Genomic DNA, 18,905 nt, shown 5'->3' with positions numbered 1-18,905 from the left:
TTGAAACTTAAAAGAGGAAAGTAATACTTGGAATTAGTAACCGATATAAGTCAAGAGTAGGCAACATGGTACCCTCCAGAAGTTGTTGGATTCCTACTCCCATCAGCCTCAGCCAGCATGGGCAATAGCCAGGGATGATAGGAGTTGGAATCCAACAACATCTGGGGGAACACCATGTTGACTATCACTGCTATAAGACAACTACCAGGTGACAACTAGATGGTTGACATTTCTGGGCCATTTCTTTGGGTGGAGAGGTATGGCTAAACGTTACAGAGGTGGTCCACCACCAACATATTCCACTGGAACCTCACAATCCACAATGCTGGAGAAACTTTGAATGAAGAGAGGTGTCCCTCCACCAAGTCCTACCCAGATCTACCGGCCCCCACAGGTGCAGAAGACTACAAACAGCACTGCTGTTGATGCAGCGGTAGATACACTGCTCCATTATGCCCCACTGCTGTCAACCAGGGGTTTAAATTAGCTCCTACATAAAAAGTGTATCATCTACTGCAACTATGTATAATACACACACACACACCATACATATAGTAATTAGGAGGTCTACATTTCAAAAACATTTCAAGGTGCAACCATGTGGACTCATTGGATTCTTTGTTTTGTGTATGTTATGTGCCTTCAAGTCAATTACGACTTATGGTGACCCTATGAATCAGTGATCTCCAATAGCATCTGTTATAAACCACCTTGTTCAGGTCTGTGGCTTCCTTCACAGAATCAATCCATTTCTTCTTCCTCTTTTTCTACTCCCTTCTGTTTTTCCCAGCATTGTTGTCTTTTCTAGTGAATCATATGTTCTCATTATGTGACCAAAGTATAACAACCTCAGTTTCATCATTTTAGCTTCTAGTGACAGTTCTGGTTTAGTTTGTCCTAACACCCAATTATTGGTCTTTTTCGTGGTCCATAGTTTCCGCAAAGCTCTCCTCCAACACCACATTTCAAATGAGTTAATTTTTCTCTTATCTGCTTTTTTCACTGTCCAACTTTTACATCCATACATAGAGATCAGGAATACCATGGTCTGAATGTTCCTGACTTTGGTGTTCAGTGATATATCTTTGTATTTGAGGACCTTTTCTAGTTCTCTTGTAGCTACCCTCACCAGTCCTAGCCTTCTTCTGATTTCTTGACTATTGTCTCCATTTTGGTTAATGACTGTGCCAAGGTATTGATAATCCATGACAAGTTCACTGTCGACTTTAAAGTTACATAAATCTTCTGTTGCTATTACTTTAATCTTTTTGACGTTCAGCTGTAGTCCTGCTTTTGTGCTTTCCTCTTTAACTTTCATCAGCATTTGTAATGCTGATGGAATTTGTAATTGTTTTGCTTGCTTGCTATAAAAGAATGTGATACTTTTGTATTTATTGTAAATGAGACCGTCTTATTTGCAGAGCTTGGAAAAGTTACTTTTTTGAACTACAACTCCCATCAGCCCAATCCAGTGGCTGTGCTGGCAGGGGCTGATGGGAGCTGTAGTTCAAAAAAGTAACTTTTCCAAGCTCTGCTTATTTGCCACTGTCAAATTGTGAGAAAGTTCACATGAAGCCAGTAGTAAAGAAGCATAGGAGTGCAGTTTTTTAACATTTAATACTTGAACTCTATTGAAATTCACTCCCCTATCTGAAAACGCAATGCAAGAGTATAGGGTATACAAAATATTCTCAGAAATACACATGTACCACAAGAGTCTGAGATGGGCTTGACAGAGTCCGTATCTTTCACAAAGATGTGCCTATAAAGTGGTAACTGACTGGGCTACTGCATGATGAGGATTTGTAACATGATCACTCTGGTGTGCAAGGTATGAAAGACAAAAGCCACAGCTTTTGGACCCAGTCAGAAGGCCTTCAGGTGTTATCAGCATGCAGATGCTGAATAAAAGTGACCTCTAAGCCTTTCTTCTGAAATCCCCATTGTGAACAAACTCCAGCATTTTGCTTCCTTCATCCCATCTTCAAAGTACTCTGTGTGTTGCTCTTGTCCCACAAGCATGGTGTTCCTTCCTGTGATGACTCTCAAGGAAGGGCAGTGGCTTTTAGTTTCTTTTGCTTACTAATTATTGCCTTGTGCAAAACATGTTAGATTACATGTGTGTCATCAATATCTCCAAGCAGCACCTGCTGTCCTGCCCAGTTTGGAGATATTTTGTATTCAGAAAATTGATAATCTTTTTGTTTTTATTTTTTTTGTTTTTGTTTTTTAAAAAGAATTGATGCAAAGTTAGAACAATGCTTTCCTTTTTTAGAATAGCTGCTTAGGGAGGGTTATATGCTAGCAGATGTCTGCATGCTGAGTCCTGGCTCCAATTCCCCTTGATCTGATGCAACTGCTATCTAAACCAGCAGGATTCCAAACTGAAACAGTACTTCATAAAGATAGCAACAATAATCTGGATACATATCAGCTAGCTAGGAGAGGAAGAGATAGGAAATGAAATTCAGCAGCAGAAGAAATATCATAAGGTTTCTAGTTTTGTTGAGAAATGGGTGGATGGGCCCTCAGATCAGATAATCACTACAGATGATTTTGTGACACACACACACACACACACAAGAGAGAGAGAGAGATCAGTTGTAGGCAGCAGAAGGCCATGGGGTAGGGAGAGTAGTGACTAGAAAAGGGTATCAAGGTGTGTGACAATATACAATCTCTACAGGACAATCTATAAACAGCTGAGTTTCACAGGCAAGCTTAAGCAAATGCCAGTATGATAAAGGCCTGGGGTTCCCAAACTGTGGTCCATGGACAACCAGTAGTCCGCAAGCTTCGTTCAGGTAGTCCACGGTGTGTCTATGAAGAACAGTGGCAACAACGCCTGTGAACAACAGGCACAGTGCATTAAATACTCATATTGATTTTAATTGTATTTTTATTGCTTCTTTTATTTTGTACTTTATTTTGTATTCTATGGAATTCAAATTGTAATACAATCAAATACAATATAATAAATAAAACAAGGAAAAATACAATTAAATCATACATCACCTAGCACAGTGAATTACAGTTGCTACAACTGGCAGAAAAATCATTAAGTGGCTCACTAAATGGCTGTGGTCATGTCACTGTCTCTTAGTCTAACCTAACGTGCCAGGGTTGTTGGCGGTGGGGGTGGTAAAATACCCTGCCCCACTGAGCAGTCTCGCCGCCACATTTTGCACTAGCTGCAGCTTCCGGACCAACCTCAAGGGCAGCCCCACATACAGCGCATTACAGAAATCCAGTCTGGAGGTTACCAGTGCATGCACAACAGTGGTCAGGCTATCCCGGTCCAGAAACAGCCACAGCTGTCTTACTACCTGAAGCTGGTAAAAGGCACTCCTAGTCACGGAGGTCACCTGAGTGGTCCAGGGCTTGCACAGCCTCTCCCAATGCAGATGTTATACAGAGAAATACAGCTGGGTAGCATCAGCGTACTGCTGACACCTCACCCCAAATCTCCTGATGCCTGCTCCCAAAGTTTCATATAGATGTTAAACAGTATGGGGGACAAGATGGTACCCTGCAGCACCACACAGCCCAACCGCCAGGGGGCCAAAAGACAATCACCCAATGCTATTCTCTGAAAACAACCCTGCAGATAGGATCAGAACCACTGTAAAACAGCCTACTATGCCCATCTCACCAAGTTGGTCCAGGATATCATGGTCAATGGTATCAAAAGCTGCTGAGATCAAGTAAGAGTAACAGGGTCGCACTCCCCCTGTCCTTCTCCCGATAAAGGTCATCCATCAGGGCGACCAAGGCCAATTCAGCCCCATAGCCAGGTCTGAACCCAGACTGGAATGGGTCAAGATAATTTGTTTCATCCAGGAGTACTCACAATTGCTGCACCACAACCCTCTCAATCGCCTTCCCTAAAAAAGGGGTATTTGTCAGTAATTATCACAGACCAATGGGTCCAGGGTGGGCTTTTTCAGGAGCAGCCAGATCACTGCTAGAATCACTCCTTCCCACAGTGATGTGTTGACCACATCCTGGATCCACTCGGTCCAACCCCCTCGGAAAGCTTTAATAAGCCAAGAAGGGCAAGGGCGAGAGGACGCGTTGCTGGCTGCATCTTCCATGCAGAAGGTCCCAGGTTCAATCCCCAGCATCTCTAGGAGAGAATCATGTCTAAAATCCTGGAGAGCTGCTGCCAGTCAGTGTAGACAATATTATTATTATTATTGAATGAAAATGGACTGCCTTCAAGTCGATTCCGACTTATGGCGACCCTCTGAATAGGGTTTTCATGGTAAGCAGTATTCAGAGGAGGTTTACCATTGCCTTCCTCTGAGGCTGAGAGGCAGTGACTGGCCCAAGGTCACCCAATGAGCTTCATGGCTGTGTGGGGATTCGAACCCTGGTCTCCCAGGTTGCAGTCCAGCACCTTAACCACTACACCACACTGGCCTTATTATTTTATTATTATTAGCATTATTCGGTTTATTTCTATGCCACCTTTTAGCCAAAAGGCCCTCAATACTGAGCTAGATGGAGTCGGAATGGTCAGACAGTATAAGGCAACTTCTTGTGTTCCTGTGCTGCATCCTTTGTGAAGACCCATAAGTGCTGATAGGGAACACTTCCCTAAATAGTTTAATAGCTGGTAAATATCCAGCTCTTATTTGAAGAACAAGGCTGGGTCATGGTGGCTGAAAAGAAATCTTTCTTTTCTGCTGCCATGTCACCTGTTTAATAATACCATCTAGTGATGTTTCAAGTGGAAAGGGGCTTATTACATCCTGTCTCCTCCAGCCCATGGGCAGTTGCCAAGGAAGCCCAACTGGTTTGCAGTGCTTTTTGCTGCCCATTACAAAAGCTACACATTCATGAAAATAGGTGGCTGCTGCTTATGTGATGAATACAGCAGTTGAAGTTGCATTTTTAAAATTTTATTTATTTATTTGTTTCTGCACAGTGCCAAGGTATCTGCAGAGGTGGCTAAGAATATCATCATCACAATCGCTTGGTGCTTGACAAACACAAGCCTCAGTGTTTCCTATGGCACAGTAATTCCTCATCAACAGTACAAGGACCAGTTAGTAATTCATGCTCCCCAGACTATGCATTTAATGTTCTCCTGCACGATTGTTTACATTATCTCTCTCTTTATTAATTTTCTACTTTACCAATATAATTTTGAATTCTAATCCAATCCACTTTTCATCTCTAACCTCCCCAATGTACATGCATTTACTGTCAGGAGAAATTTTACACCACAGACTTTTACCAAGGGAGGCAGATTCCTACTAAAGTAGTTAGATTATTGCCAGGGCAGGTGAAGACTGTTACTCTTCAAACTTTTGAGTTCAGGTACTGCACAAATATAACTTTCAACATATTTTAAGGACAAGACATTTGGAGAGAGAGACGATGAAAGAGTTTTTTACTTGGGCAGAAGGACAGCTGCTTACAGCCTTCTCTTTAGACTATACTACATTATTTCAATAGTGCTTGGAGGAAATGGGGGAGGACATGTAACTATGGCAACATGTTTTTACCTGAACATTTATATATGATCAGCTTCCCTGTAAATAACCCAAGCTACTATTTTATTTTATTTTGACATTTGTAAAATAGAATAAAGTAAAAAATGAAAGAAGACGTAGGAACCCAAGTATATTTTTAGCAAGTAATTTGTGGGCGTTTAAGAATTGAGAAAAACAAATTTACAATCTGACCTGAGCCATTGGGGCGCAAATAAATATTGCAAGCCACAGCCTTAATGAGCCTAATTCAAAGTAAGTCCTGCTGCAATCATTTGAACTCATTTGAGCGGGGTTTATTTCCAAAGTAACCATAATTTGGAGCAGACTCTTAAGAGGACTGCAATGACTGCTGATAGCAAAACGTCAGCCCCACTGGCATAGTATGGGCACAACAAATCAAATCACGATATTGCACAGGCAGTGCCCATTACCATCACAACCCAGCACAGGGTAGAGGTGTGAATGGGAATGGCTGCCATTATGCACCAAACAAATTCATCCTGGCCCCCAAATCAGCCAGCTATGCCAATTTAGGTAAAACTACATGCTCACTGTTTGATAATAACAAGATTGCCAGCTGAGCAGAATAGATCATTTGAAAGGCACAGTATGCTGCTGCAGCCTCATCAATACAAGCGGTTCTCTGTTTCATTACAACATCCCACATTTCATCACAGGGTGCAAGGATTGAAAGGCAATCTAGTCACATCATCTTGTTGGCATGCAGGATTGCCCCTTTTGTGATTTCAAAGGATCAGTCCCTACTACAGTATAGCCCAGAGACTAGGAGCACCAAATGCTATTCAAACTGCTCCATGTGATTCAGATCAGAGAATATAATAAGGGTTGCCTGCAGGGCAAAATTGTTGACACCATAGTACATTGGTTTTAAATTCTTTAGTTCTACAGGCAAAAAGTTAACACCAAAGCACGTTGGTTTAAAATTATTTACTCTCAACACAATCTTAGTTGGGTTGTGGATTGGGCTGTTTTCCAATGTTCCAGTTATATCTCCCACTTGTTTGTGGTGCTTTTTGTTAGCAAACTGTTTAATAAACAAATAAACCATAGCTGGAAAAGCGACATGTAGCAAAGGCTATGGAGATTCATATGCATTCAATGTTTATTGAATATTTATAAAAGAAACTGCGGAAAGACCAACAGATGCCCTAAGGTAAAAGAATGGTTGTCAGCACTAACATACTGTCTATCAGCATTAAGGGGAAAACATAATGCCTAAAATCAACTTAAGGAAATCAAAACAAATTCACAGACAAATTAACAACTGTTCCCCATACTTACCACAAGCCACCCTGTCCTCAGAAAGAGAACTACTCCAAAAATGTTGATCATACAAGAGGTGAAGACTCCATCCCACGTTCCAAAGAGCACTGGTTCCCAAACAAAAAGCTGTATCTTCCACCAAGGCCTGTTGTGTATTGGAGAATTCTGAAAGAAAGTCGGATATTCGAGCTACATTTGGTCTTTGCAGCCTACTGCCGAAATAAAGCACAGACACCATTCATTGGGTTGAATCATGGGCCACTTTATTAAACAGAATCCAATTAGAATAATGAACCTGCAGAGGGGAAATCAAGTGCGGGAGCATTCTGATGATCCAGGCAAAGCCTGCTTGCAGCTCTAGGGCAACCAAATCCTGCCTGAGCCAGGGGCTACCCTCTGCCAGACCCCAGCTCAGGTCACACCCTGTAGATGTGTAGGGGGTCCAATCTGTGTCACCACCCCCTGGAGCCCTGAAACTCTGAGCGGATAAGGCACGTTGGCCCCAAAGGTGGCCCGTATTCTGCCCCCGGGCCGTATAGCCCTGAGCTGCAGGCCTCCAGACTGCCTATCACCCCCAAAGGTGCCTAAAGGTGTCACCTAGCTGCCCTTTCCCTTTTAACCTTTCCCCACACTTCTTTCACAAGTGACCATTGACATATTAAAGCCAAACAGACCAATCAGCCTATTAACCCCAAAGGCACCCGTGCTAACCCTTGACCCTTCCCCCCTAACCAGTGTGGAGTGGGCAAAAAAACCTGCCGGCAAAGCGAGGCAAGCAGGCCAAAAATTCCTAGTTAGCCCCGTAGCAACCAATTGAATCACACTGGATCTGAGAGAGGTTCGGGCGGGTGCCACCAAATTCAAGAGCGCGGGAAGCTGGTGGCACGGGTTTAAATGCCCTTCGGCTGTCCCGCCCCCTTGCTGTGTGCTACATCAGCGCCCCGGGTGCCCCACATGCACACACACACCCCAAGATGGCAGCTCAGGCTGCAGCCGCAAACTCGCCCCCTAGTCCGGTAAGTCCTGGGCATGGAACAGCAGTCATCTTGCTGGCCCCAGTGACAGCAAAGAGGCTCAAAGGGTCGGTACTATAAGGCATGCAAAGTACCTTGCATTAAGGATGATAGAAGCTACTCTGTTCTTGCCTTCAAAGCACTTTATTTCATGGGAGTGAGAATTCTGAATAAGTCACTCCACTGTAGCATCTGGTTCCTGTGAGAACAGGATGCTTAACTGGATGGGCCTTTGGTGTGATCCAGAAGAGCTCTTCTTCGTACAGAGGGTAATCATATCTCCTGAATCCCACCCTGACTATTACAAACCAAACCCAGATCTACTGTTCATTATAGCCTTCTAAGCCTTGCTTATTAACAAGGGTTTCTTTGACTGCCCAATTTTAAGAATGGGGAAGGGCAAAGGTTCTGACTCTTACCCCATCCTGCCATCAAAAATTAAACCTAACCAAAAGTTTAAAAAAGAAAAAAAACTGCCAGCAAGTCCTGTCTCCCAAAATACCACTGTGCCCACCAGCTTGCAATGTTTCAGAAGCCAGAATTCAGTTGTAGAGAAGCAGGATCTTCTTGGCATACCTGTTGTGCTTCTTCATGAAAAAGTTCTTGCACATGTCCATCATTCCTCATGCTGGTGTTGCCCCTGGGTAAAAACAGTCTGCCTTTCACATTAAAGCTGGAACTGGAGAGTGATGCCATAATGACAATGAAAAGCCACTGGGGACCATCAGCTATTATGCTCAGGTAAATTCCTCCAGGGCTGAAGTATGCATAGCAGAGGCTTCATTGCTGTACTTCACCTGGTTCACTGAAAACACAGAACAACTTGACATCACATACACAGATAATAATAATAATAATAAATTTAATTTTTGTGTCGCCTATCTGGCCAGAGCCACTCTAGGCGACGTACACATTAAAATTCAATAAAATACAATATAATACAAAATAGAATACAATGCAGTCAACACTAATGCAGCAGTATAAAATCATTTAGGGCAATCAATGAATAATTATAAAGCAATCACAGAAAAATTAGCCCACCCCGGAAATCCTGAAGGCCTGTCCAAAGAGCCAAGTTTTTAAGGCTCAGCGAAATGTATCCAGGGAAGGGGCATGGCGAAGATCGAACGGGAGGGAGTTCCAGAGAGTGGGGGCCGCCACTGAAAATGCCCTCTCTCTAGTCCCCACCAGCCTAGCTGTTTTCGTTGGTGGGACTGAGAGAAGGCCCTGCGTGGCTGATCTGGTCGGGCGGCTTAATTTGTGGTACTGGAGGCGCTCCTTCAGGTAAACTGGGCTGAGACCGTATAGGGATTTAAAGGTTAACACCAACACCTTGAATTGGGCCCGGAAAACAATCGGAAGCCAATGTAGATGAAATAATACTGGCGTGATGTGATCACGGCGGCGGCTGTTTGTAAGCAGACGAGCCGCCGCATTCTGCACCAATTGTAGTTTCCGGACCGTTTTCAAGGGTAACCCCACATAGAGCGCATTGCAGTAGTCTAATCGAGAGGTGACCAGGGCATGTACTACCAGTGGGAGCTGATGAATAGGGAGGTAGGGTTGCAGCCTCCGTATGAGGTGTAGTTGATACCAAGCTGCCCGGCTCACTGCCGAAATCTGAGCCTCCATGGACAGCTTGGAATCAAGAACCACCCCGAGGCTGCGGACCTGATCCTTCAGGGGTAAACTTACCCCATTAAGCTGCAGGTCAGCAATACCCAACCTTCCCCTGTCACCCACAAGCAGCACCTCGGTCTTATCAGGATTGAGCTTCAGCCTGTTCCCATCCACCCACTCACGGATTCCAGGCACTTGGACAAGGTCTCCACAGCCAACTCTGGTGAAGATTTAAAAGAGAGATAGAGCTGCGTGTCATCAGCATATTGGTGACACCGCAGCCCAAAACTCCTGATGATAGCTCCCAGCGGTTTTATATAGATGTTAAATAGCATGGGAGAGAGGATAGAACCCTGTGGCACTGCACAAGTGAGGGGCCAAGGGTCTGAAACCTCATCCCCCAATGCTACCTGTTGATGCCTGTCAGAGAGAAAGGAACGGAACCACTGCAAAACAGTGCCTCCTATTCCCAATCCTTCCAGGCGATCTAACAAGATACCGTGGTCGACGGTATCAAAAGCCGCTGAGAGATCCAGGAGGACAAGAAAGGTGAATTCTCCCTTGTCTAATGCCCTCCTCATATCATCCACCAGAGCGACCAAGGCTGTTTCAGTACCATGTCCAGTCCTGAAACCCGATTGGTATGGATCCAAATAATCCGTTTCATCCAAGTGTGCTGACAACTGGCTAGCCACCACTCGCTCAATGATTTTGCCCAAAAATGGCAAATTCGAAATGGGGCAAAAGTTGTTCAAGACTTGGGGATCCAAGGAGGACTTTTTTAGAATAGGTTTTATAATTGCCTTCTTGAGGGCTGGTGGTTGGTAGATGTAGGCACAATTTTATCAATGCATGAGGGGCGAGCAGGGAGAGATTCGAAACATAATGTCATAGTGTAACAAAACTTGTATATCATAGCAAAATTCATTCTGAGGATTTCTGCAATGCTAAAATCAAGAGTTCAAATAAATAAATAAACCAGCTTTTAAAAAGTAAGCGCCACTGGGCCTGTGTACCTACCTATCCAAATGCCAGACTGGGCTTTTGTTCCCCCAGGCAGAGCTTGGAAGATTACTTTTAAAAAGTAATAAATTACAGTTACATGGCCCCCAAAAAGTAGTAATTACTGTTACAATTGCAATTGCTCTGAAAGTAACTGATTACTATTACTCAAAAGTAATTGCTACAATTACATGTTAGTTACTTTTTAAAAAATTGCCTACAAGGTGCTGGCCTTGGCTGCTGCACATCTAAGTAGCCTAAAACAACATTAAAAATAAGCACACACACACACAGAGGGCAGTAGAATAAGATGAACAGAATGGCATAACAGAATCTCACATCCCGTCACCCCACCCCCAGCAATGATGATACCCCAACACACATATTTTTGTATATATATTGCCTCCAGCTCTTTTCTCCTCCCACTCCTGTCAATTGTTTTCTCCACGCCGTCTCGCTCTCCACCTCCTCCCTTGTCGCCTCCTAAGCACCCATAGGGCATGAAGGAAGAACAATGCTGCACAGAAGCCCAATTTGAAGCACATGATTTTTATTCACAAATCAGAGGAGCAGAAGACTTCCCCTGCTCTCCCCCAAGTAATGCACAAAAGTAATGCTGGAAACATGACAATTACTCCTCAAAAGTAATGAAGTTACTACTTGTTCTATTACCAGCAAAATGTAATCAAGTTACCCACTCGTTACTCAAAAAAGTAATAAATTACAAGTAATTCGTTACTTGTAACTAGTTACTTCCAAGCTCTGCCCCCAGATGTGTACTTTGACTTTCTAACTCCTTGCAATGTCATCAATATGACATCAGACGTACTTGGAACAACTGAGAGAGAGAAAAACTTCTGCTGGATAGAAAACTCTGTCCCATTCTTCCCTACACTAGTTGGGAGGAAGAAGGGAAGGCTATGGGAGAAATATAAAGCCCGCAAGATTATTAGTCTTGAAAAGGAGTATGCACTGGCAAGAAGGGTCTTCAGAAAATCCATGTTGTAGTGGTGTACAATAGCAGGAAGACCCCTCTCACTACAGACTGATTCATCTGAGCCTTTATGTTCAGAATCTAGCCACCACCACTGTCACCATGCAGGAAGCAGCCTCCCCTCACCTATCCTGCTTTCTAGCTGTCTTCTTGGTCCTTGCCCTCCAAGTACACTATCATAAATCAAGTTCAATCCTTCTTGGCTTGTCCCAGCTGAAAATCTGTGGGAATGAAACACATGCAAATTGTTGCAATAAAACTCAGTTCCTTAACTCCATGCAAATCACCCATAAAGCAGCAGTGAAGCAGTTAAGGTGCACTGATTCCCTGATGTTCATTCCCCTCCAGTGGAAGGAAGGAATCCTTGCCAGCACCACCACTGGGTTGCTATTTTTCAGTGCAACTGAAGCTTCACACAGGGAAAAAAGCAGCAGGGGGCATGAACCCTTAGCAACAAAGATAGAACATTTATGCAAATAGTCTTTGTCATAAAAGCCAGCAAGAAACATAACATGGCAGGCAGGTAAAAATGGTTTCTTAAGAAGCTATTTTTTTCAGAAAACTCCAGAAGGCATGAAACAGAACATTTATTATGTGTGACCTTCAGTATTATATCCAAAATTCATTTGCAATGAGTGCTTCAGGGAAGTAAAGCAAAAAGAAAACCAGTATCGCTGCTCACACCAATTTCAGTGCATTGATTTTTCAAAAGGGTGGTTTGTAAGGACTCAGTTGGGATTCAAGAATAAGGAATTAACAAAGTAAAGAAAAAGGGGGGGTACAATAAAGCAAGTATTCTAGTACTAAAGTACAATATAGCAAGTATTAGTTCCCTTAAGAATGTGAAAACTGACACCAAACAAGCTACATGGTCCTTAAGCAGGAGAACAAAATAACTACTTTCCAGATGTTTTTCACCTAGGATTAACCAAACAGTGAGGGGCAGTGTTTGAACGTCACCCTTAACCAAACGCTAAACTATGGTTTATTTCATGGCGGGTTATTTCATGCAGACTGTCAACCAGATTCTACACGTTTATTCACATGGAAACTCCACAAGGTCAATGGGACTTACTTCCAAGTAAGTGTTCATAGGATTGAACTCTGAGCATACGTCATATTACCAAATCCTGCCAAATATTGGGTCTTTCATTTGCTCATAGATATCAGTATAACTTTACAGGTTTTCCTTTTCTATAGCTGCACCCACCTAACCTGTGGGCAGGCAGAAATTACTGCTGGTGTAATTCCAGGCAGCATATGTCCCCAGCAAGGCATTTCAGGAGGCGGGAAGAGGATGGAACTGGGTCAACAAAAGATCTGTTGGATCCTAAGCAAGATTTTCCTCCTTCTCCTCTCCACTTCCCCTAGCGCAGCCTTTCCCAACTAGTGGGCCACCAGGTGTTGCTGGACCACAACTCCCATCAGCCTCAGCCAGCAGGTGACAGTTTCTAACTACGTTGCACACATTCTACAATATTCTTCAAATGAGGAAAGCACAAGTTGCCTAACAGTATCTGTACCATAAAAGCAAGACCCCACAACAAAATGTTACCTGAGCCGGGGGTTGGGGTTGAAAAAGCAAAAGTATTAAAGACAGTAGTCCCTGCTCTTAACTGGGTCATACTTCACTGGGGTGTGTGTGTGTATTATTTTTTAGCATTTAAAGTGCAACCATTCCGCATGCAAGTCAGTGGAGCATGAGACTTCAGCACTGAGTCTTGAATTCTTATGCCACAATCAAATTCTGAGTATTTTAAGATACTACAGGATTCTTTGTCATTTCGCTCTTGAAGTATTTCCATACCTTTGGGGGGGGGGATGGAAGGCCATGAAATACCTAGTGGAACATAGGAAGCTGCTCTACACTGTGTGAGATCACTGGTCCACCAAACTCTGTATTACCTATGCTGTCTGGTAGACCAGGGTTTCAGGTAGGAGTCTTTCCCTGCCCTATCTGCAGACTTGAGGGACTGAATCTAGAGTCTTTGGCATCAAAGCATGTGCTCTGCCACTGAGCCACAGCCCTTCCTGGTGTATAGGTAAGGGATTATATTGACCATTACCATATATATATATATAAAGTACCTGCATATGGGATGCCTTATTTATTTATTCATTCGTTCGTTCATTATTGCATTTATAGTCCACTCTTCAGTCAGAAGATCTCCCAAAAGCTTGCAAATAATAAAAATACAACAGATCCTGCCCTCAGAATTACAAAAACATAAGAAAGGACCTGTTGGATCAGGCTAAAGACCTGTTTAGTCCCACATCCTGTTCTCATAGTGATAATCCAGATGCTTATGGGAAGCTGGACATGAGAATAACAGCACTCTCCCCACTTGTGCTCCTTAGCAACTGATATTCTGAGGGATATCACCTTTGATATTGGAAGTAGTAGTAGCTGTTAGTAGCTGTTGATAATCTTATCATCCATGAATTTGTCTAAACCCCTTTTAAAGCCATTCAAGCTAGAGGCCATCATTACCATCCTGTGGTAGTGAAGTCCTATGTACTGGGTGGCAAAATACAATGTAAAAAGGCAAAACGCGTAAGGAAAAAGGGATGGGAGAATAGAGGAAAACAAACTGAGGTACCAAATTCTTATTACATTTATAGATAAATTAGATTTTGTTGCATTATTCAGATCTAGTATGTAGGCAAATATATGGACCAAACTACACGGTACACTGCAGCTGCTTCAAAAGGTATTCTGATGGACTCTTCACCCTTGCCAGTTTCAGCAACAATACCAAGAACCATCAAAGACCAGCTAAAGGCCCAGTGCATTAGCCTGGGTTTGGGAGGCTGCCATTTAATTTCCTTCCCAGCAAGTTTCAGAGCAATGCTATATCAGGCACTCTGGGCCTTATGGGAAATTCAAAATGGTGGCTTCCGAGCCTCATGCTGCAGCCAGGTAAACCTATGACCAGAGATGGTCCACCAAATGGTACTTTGCCAAGAGCCTCCTCAACCCTAAAAGCTGGGTCTGCCCATGCACAGCACCCTTGGGAAGAGGGGATACTTTGTAATCAGCAAGGGGTATATTTAGGGTGAATGTTAAGCCAGTGCGTAACTCTTTTTTCTTTTATATACTTCACATCCCTCTGCCAACATTCCAAACCACTGCAGGATGGGTGGGTTGGGAGATGGGACACCACCAGTTTGTTTATTCATATTTATTTAAGCTATTTATATACTGCTTAGTTGTAATTTCCAAAGGTTGGGAAGAGGAAGAGTTGCAAAGCACCCCTCCTGAAGGAACGTGCTGTTTACTAGCTTATGTGCAAGAGGAATCATGAGAACCTTTGTTTAAAGGGTTTCTTAGCATTTCCACTCTGCCACACACCTCTGTCCTTCAAGCTGTGTGCTGCCTCATTCCATGCATTTTTCACTCACCTATGTGTACCTGTGTATGTATGGTGAGATTTGCTAGGTGTGTTCCCTTTTTCTCCTGTCAGAAATAATATATGTCCAAAACTGTCTTGTTCCAGCAGCCTTTATTTACTTTATTTATTTATTGGGTTTATATCCCGTCCTTCCTCCCAGTAGGAGCCCAGGGCAGCTTTTTCAGGTAATGTTTGGTTGTATGATGATTTTATTGTTCTGTTGCTTATTTTATGTATGGCTTGTTCTTATGTACACCGCTTAGAAATGCCAACGATTAAGCAGTATATAAATGTTTTAACAAATAAAGGCTGAAATCCAGCACCTAAAGACCCGCTTCCCGCACGCATCTGTGCATCTCCAAGCTATGCAAGAGCTGCAAGTTGAACTGCCCTCTTCCACGCAGCTGTTCTGCGGTGCGAGAGCCCTGCCGGGACTGGGGAGGGACGGCCGTTTCCCTTGCATAGAAGTACTCGTGTGTGCTGCCAGCATTTCTTTTACGCGTACTAACGCCCTTTAATAAAATTGCCAAGGCGGTTTACAATGATACGTAACACATAAATGCTTTGTACGTATTATGCAAGTACATAAATATTTCAGAAATATTTAAGAGTGTGAGAGTAAAACAATGGTTGCGCGGGGGCGGGGGAGAGCATTCTCCTGCCTGTTGCGGAGGATGAGACAGACAGACGACTCCGCTGGGAAGGGCAGAAGAAGGCGGCCTGCTATGCAACAGAGGGCCAGCCCCCACCTCCACGCTCATAGAGCCCCTCCATAGTTGTTTCCTGGATCCGGGAGGCACCTGTTGCAGTAGCAACCTTCGCCGCTGCCTGATTTTTGTCGGAACCGTTCTCACCCTGGTCCATAACTGGAGGAATTGCTCCATTCCCCTGTAAGCCTCCTCCCTCTTCCCTTTCCTTAGCAAAATCAGTATTAGCTGCTGCCAGGCTCGCTCTCTCCAAAGAGTGTCCCTGGCCAGTCTCAGCTTGCAGGGCCCCTAACGCGCCCAGTCACCTTTTTTGAGTGCTGGAATTCAGCCTTTATTCATGGAGAAGGGCCGTAGCTCAGCAGTACAGCATCTGCTTTGCATGCAGAAGGTCCCAGCTTCGATCCCTGGTATTTCCAGGTAAGGCGGGGAATGTCCTTTGTCGGACACCATGGAGTAGTAGACAATACTGAGCTAAATGGACCAGTGGTCTGACTGTGGCATAAGGTAGCTGTCCCTGGGGTTCCCCCAGTTGCTCGGGAGAGTGCACACATACACGTATCTTGCTGGAGAGAATGTCAAGCGTTGTTTCCTTCAGCCTGGCTGTGGGATTCTTAGGACTTACCTTCTCAGCCCCGAAGAGGAACGGATGGCGCTCCCACTGGCCGCCTTTCAGACCCTCTGAAATCAGCCCTGCTTCCTTAGGCTGGACAGGCAGGCACCCAGGTGCCACGTGGGCTGGAGTGGGGGTGGCTCTGTGTAAGACAGGAAGGGATATTCCCAGGATGTTTGCTCTCTTTTTGGCCCTCCCTCCTAGATTTACAAAGAGGGATTTTCTGAGTCGTTTGTTCTTGGGAATATGAGAGGGTAATAGTATACCTTCTTGCCTGCTGTGTCATTACGTATATGGATTTCTGTAGTGGCTTGGTGTGTGGACATCATCCTGATTTGCATCACAGTTTTGTAAGTGGGTAAAAACACTGTCCTCTTCCTTTAGTTTTAGATAATCCCTTATATATAGGTCCATGAGAACAGAAAACTTTTAAAAGGGGGTAAAAAGGATTGAATCCAGAAACTGTGGCTTTTGGTGGTGATACAGATGCTTGGGACTCTCAAATCACAAAAATTTATAATGCCAAATACACACGAACCATTGCGTTCCTATGTGTTTCCATTTTTGTAGAAAAATAATATTGGAGCACAATTAATTACACAGTAGCTTTTGAAACCACTGAAATGTAAACCACACTTTTATAGAAAATATGACAAGATGGTACAACATAAAATAATGGCAATCCATGAGTAAACCCCACCCCATTAGCTGCACAGCCCAAATTGGGAGTTGTACCGCCATTACAACCTAGAGTCGTGAATCTTTCTAACAAAATTCATCAGATACTTTGCACTGCCATTTTTAAAAAGTTCATTGAATAATAATACCACATTCATACAGCATTCAAAGCACTTCACTAATCTTTTCACAACACTCTATGGGGGGGATTGGTATTATCTACCTATTGCAGAAAGGGGCTTGAAGCTGAGAGATTCTGGCTAGTGACTTTATGGCAAAACTTTATGGCAAAAAAAGTTTTGCTATGGCAAAACTTCAACTGCTGAGGACTTCCTGTAACTTGGTATCTTAGACTGCAAACATATACCCACTTCTGTGGAAGTAAGAACTGTTGAACTAAATGGGACTTACTTTTGATGTACAGAAATGCATAGTTAACCACTGGCATAGTCAACTCGGAAGGTTCTAGGGTTAAAAAATTCTAAGAAATATTGGTTCTGAAAGCCAGCAATTGTGTGAATAATAATTTTAGTGAACCTAACTGTGCCAAGTAGACAACAAATATAATTTGTGGCTAGGGAATGCCGCAACTAAGCTATATAATGGCATGCAATATTTTTAGGCCTCAACTTGCCACAGCAACTACGAAACTGATTTACCAAATCAGCAGGAACTTCCACAAAAAGGTCACTATTCCACAGGATCATACTTTGGCTCATTTGGGAGAGAGACAAACTTGGCAGTAATGACTAACAAAGGCTTGTGCACAGTAAGAGGAATTGAGGGAATGGCTCTAATAGGGCCCAGTAATGGTGTTCATAAAAATATAGGAAGAAAGCCAGGGCATAAATCACATGGTCTTTGATGGCTGTATACTAATGCCCAGGGCTAAGAATTCAGAACTTGAACTCTTAATAAAGGAGAGTAAATATGACTTGATAGGTATAATTGAAACTTGGTGGGACTGGAACACAGCGATTGAAGGATATAACCTGTTCAGAAAGAATAGAAAGGGAGGTGGAGTCGCTGTATGTTAAAAATACATATCCCTGCACAGAGACATAGCAGGATGAGCTTGGTAGCTTCACCAAGAGTATCTGGATTAAACTAAATGGGGCAAGGAATAAAAGGAACATGGTGGTTGGAGTCTACACCCGACCACCTATTCAAGGAGAAGACGAACATGAAATTTTTGCAAAGCAAATTGCCAGTGTTTTGAGGAGGCATGATATAGTAGTATGGCACAATGTCGTAGGTCCCAGGCTATGGTCTGAAGGCACATGAGGCCAACACCCTACAGCAGGGTTAGGTCTGGTCAGTGCCTGGACGGGAGACTGCTTGGGAACCATATGTAAGCCACCTTGGGTTTCTATGATGAAAAGAAAGGTGGGGTATAAATGTAATAAACAAATAAATAATGGGGGACTTCTATTAACCCAATATCTGTTGGGAGATAAATTCTGCCAAATACGGCCCCTCCAAGAAATTCCTGACTTGTATTTGAGATAACTTTCTCCTACAGACAGTGGAGGAAGCAACTAGAGGATCAGCTGTCCTTGACTTGATTCTAACCAACGCAGATGACTTGGTGGATGAAGTGGCACTTACGGGAACTCTGTGAGAAAGTGACCATGCTATACTAGAGTTCTTTGTTTTAAAGGAAGCAAAAGTTGAGGGTAGCCATAAGTGTACTCTGGACTTCAGGAAAGTCAATTTTAATAAATTCAGAACAGTGATAAGTAAGGTTCTATAGAAAGTGGCCCTGATGAGAAAAGTTGTCCAAGATGGGTAGGAGTTTCTAAAAGAGGAAATTCTAGAAGCACAATGGCAAACAATCCTGCCAAGGAAAAAAGGGGGAATACAGCAGAAGCCACTATGGCTTCACAGAAAACTTAGGGATGATCTGAAAACAAAGAAGGACAGATACAGAAAGTGGAAGGAAGGCCAGACCACAAAGGAAGAGTACAGAAAGGTAGCACGGAATTGCAGGGATGGCGTTAGGAAGGCTAAAGCTGATAATAAGCTGAGGTTAGTGAGAGATGCCAAAAGCAACAAAACAGCTTTCTTCAGGTACATCCATAGTAAAAAACAGAGAAATGAAATG

The 18,905-nt window shown here is 43.4% G+C and overlaps 1 protein-coding gene across 5 annotated transcripts in view; it reads right to left on the bottom strand.

Annotated features, from left to right (window-relative positions):
* Nucleotides 1-18,905, bottom strand: part of SLC12A8 (solute carrier family 12 member 8) — a 113,217-nt gene that overhangs the window by 84,685 nt on the left and 9,627 nt on the right. For 2 of the 5 annotated variants that reach the window (XM_061609035.1, XM_061609038.1), the window contains exons 1-4: nucleotides 16,136-16,253; nucleotides 11,541-11,635; nucleotides 8,375-8,603; nucleotides 6,804-6,950 (exon numbers count right to left, since the gene is read on the bottom strand). In XM_061609035.1, coding sequence (XP_061465019.1) covers nucleotides 6,804-6,950; nucleotides 8,375-8,494 — 267 coding nt within the window. In that variant the 5' untranslated portion in view covers nucleotides 8,495-8,603; nucleotides 11,541-11,635; nucleotides 16,136-16,253. Of the gene's footprint in view, nucleotides 1-6,803; nucleotides 6,951-8,374; nucleotides 8,604-11,540; nucleotides 11,636-16,135; nucleotides 16,254-18,905 lie in introns of those variants that run through there. The other 3 variants (XM_061609037.1, XM_061609036.1, XM_061609039.1) reach the window with 3 other exon arrangements.

Source organism: Rhineura floridana, chromosome 2 (assembly GCF_030035675.1).
Source record: "Rhineura floridana isolate rRhiFlo1 chromosome 2, rRhiFlo1.hap2, whole genome shotgun sequence".
NCBI classification, from domain to species: domain Eukaryota; kingdom Metazoa; phylum Chordata; class Lepidosauria; order Squamata; family Rhineuridae; genus Rhineura; species Rhineura floridana.
This window is presented reverse-complemented; position numbering and strand designations above follow the sequence as displayed.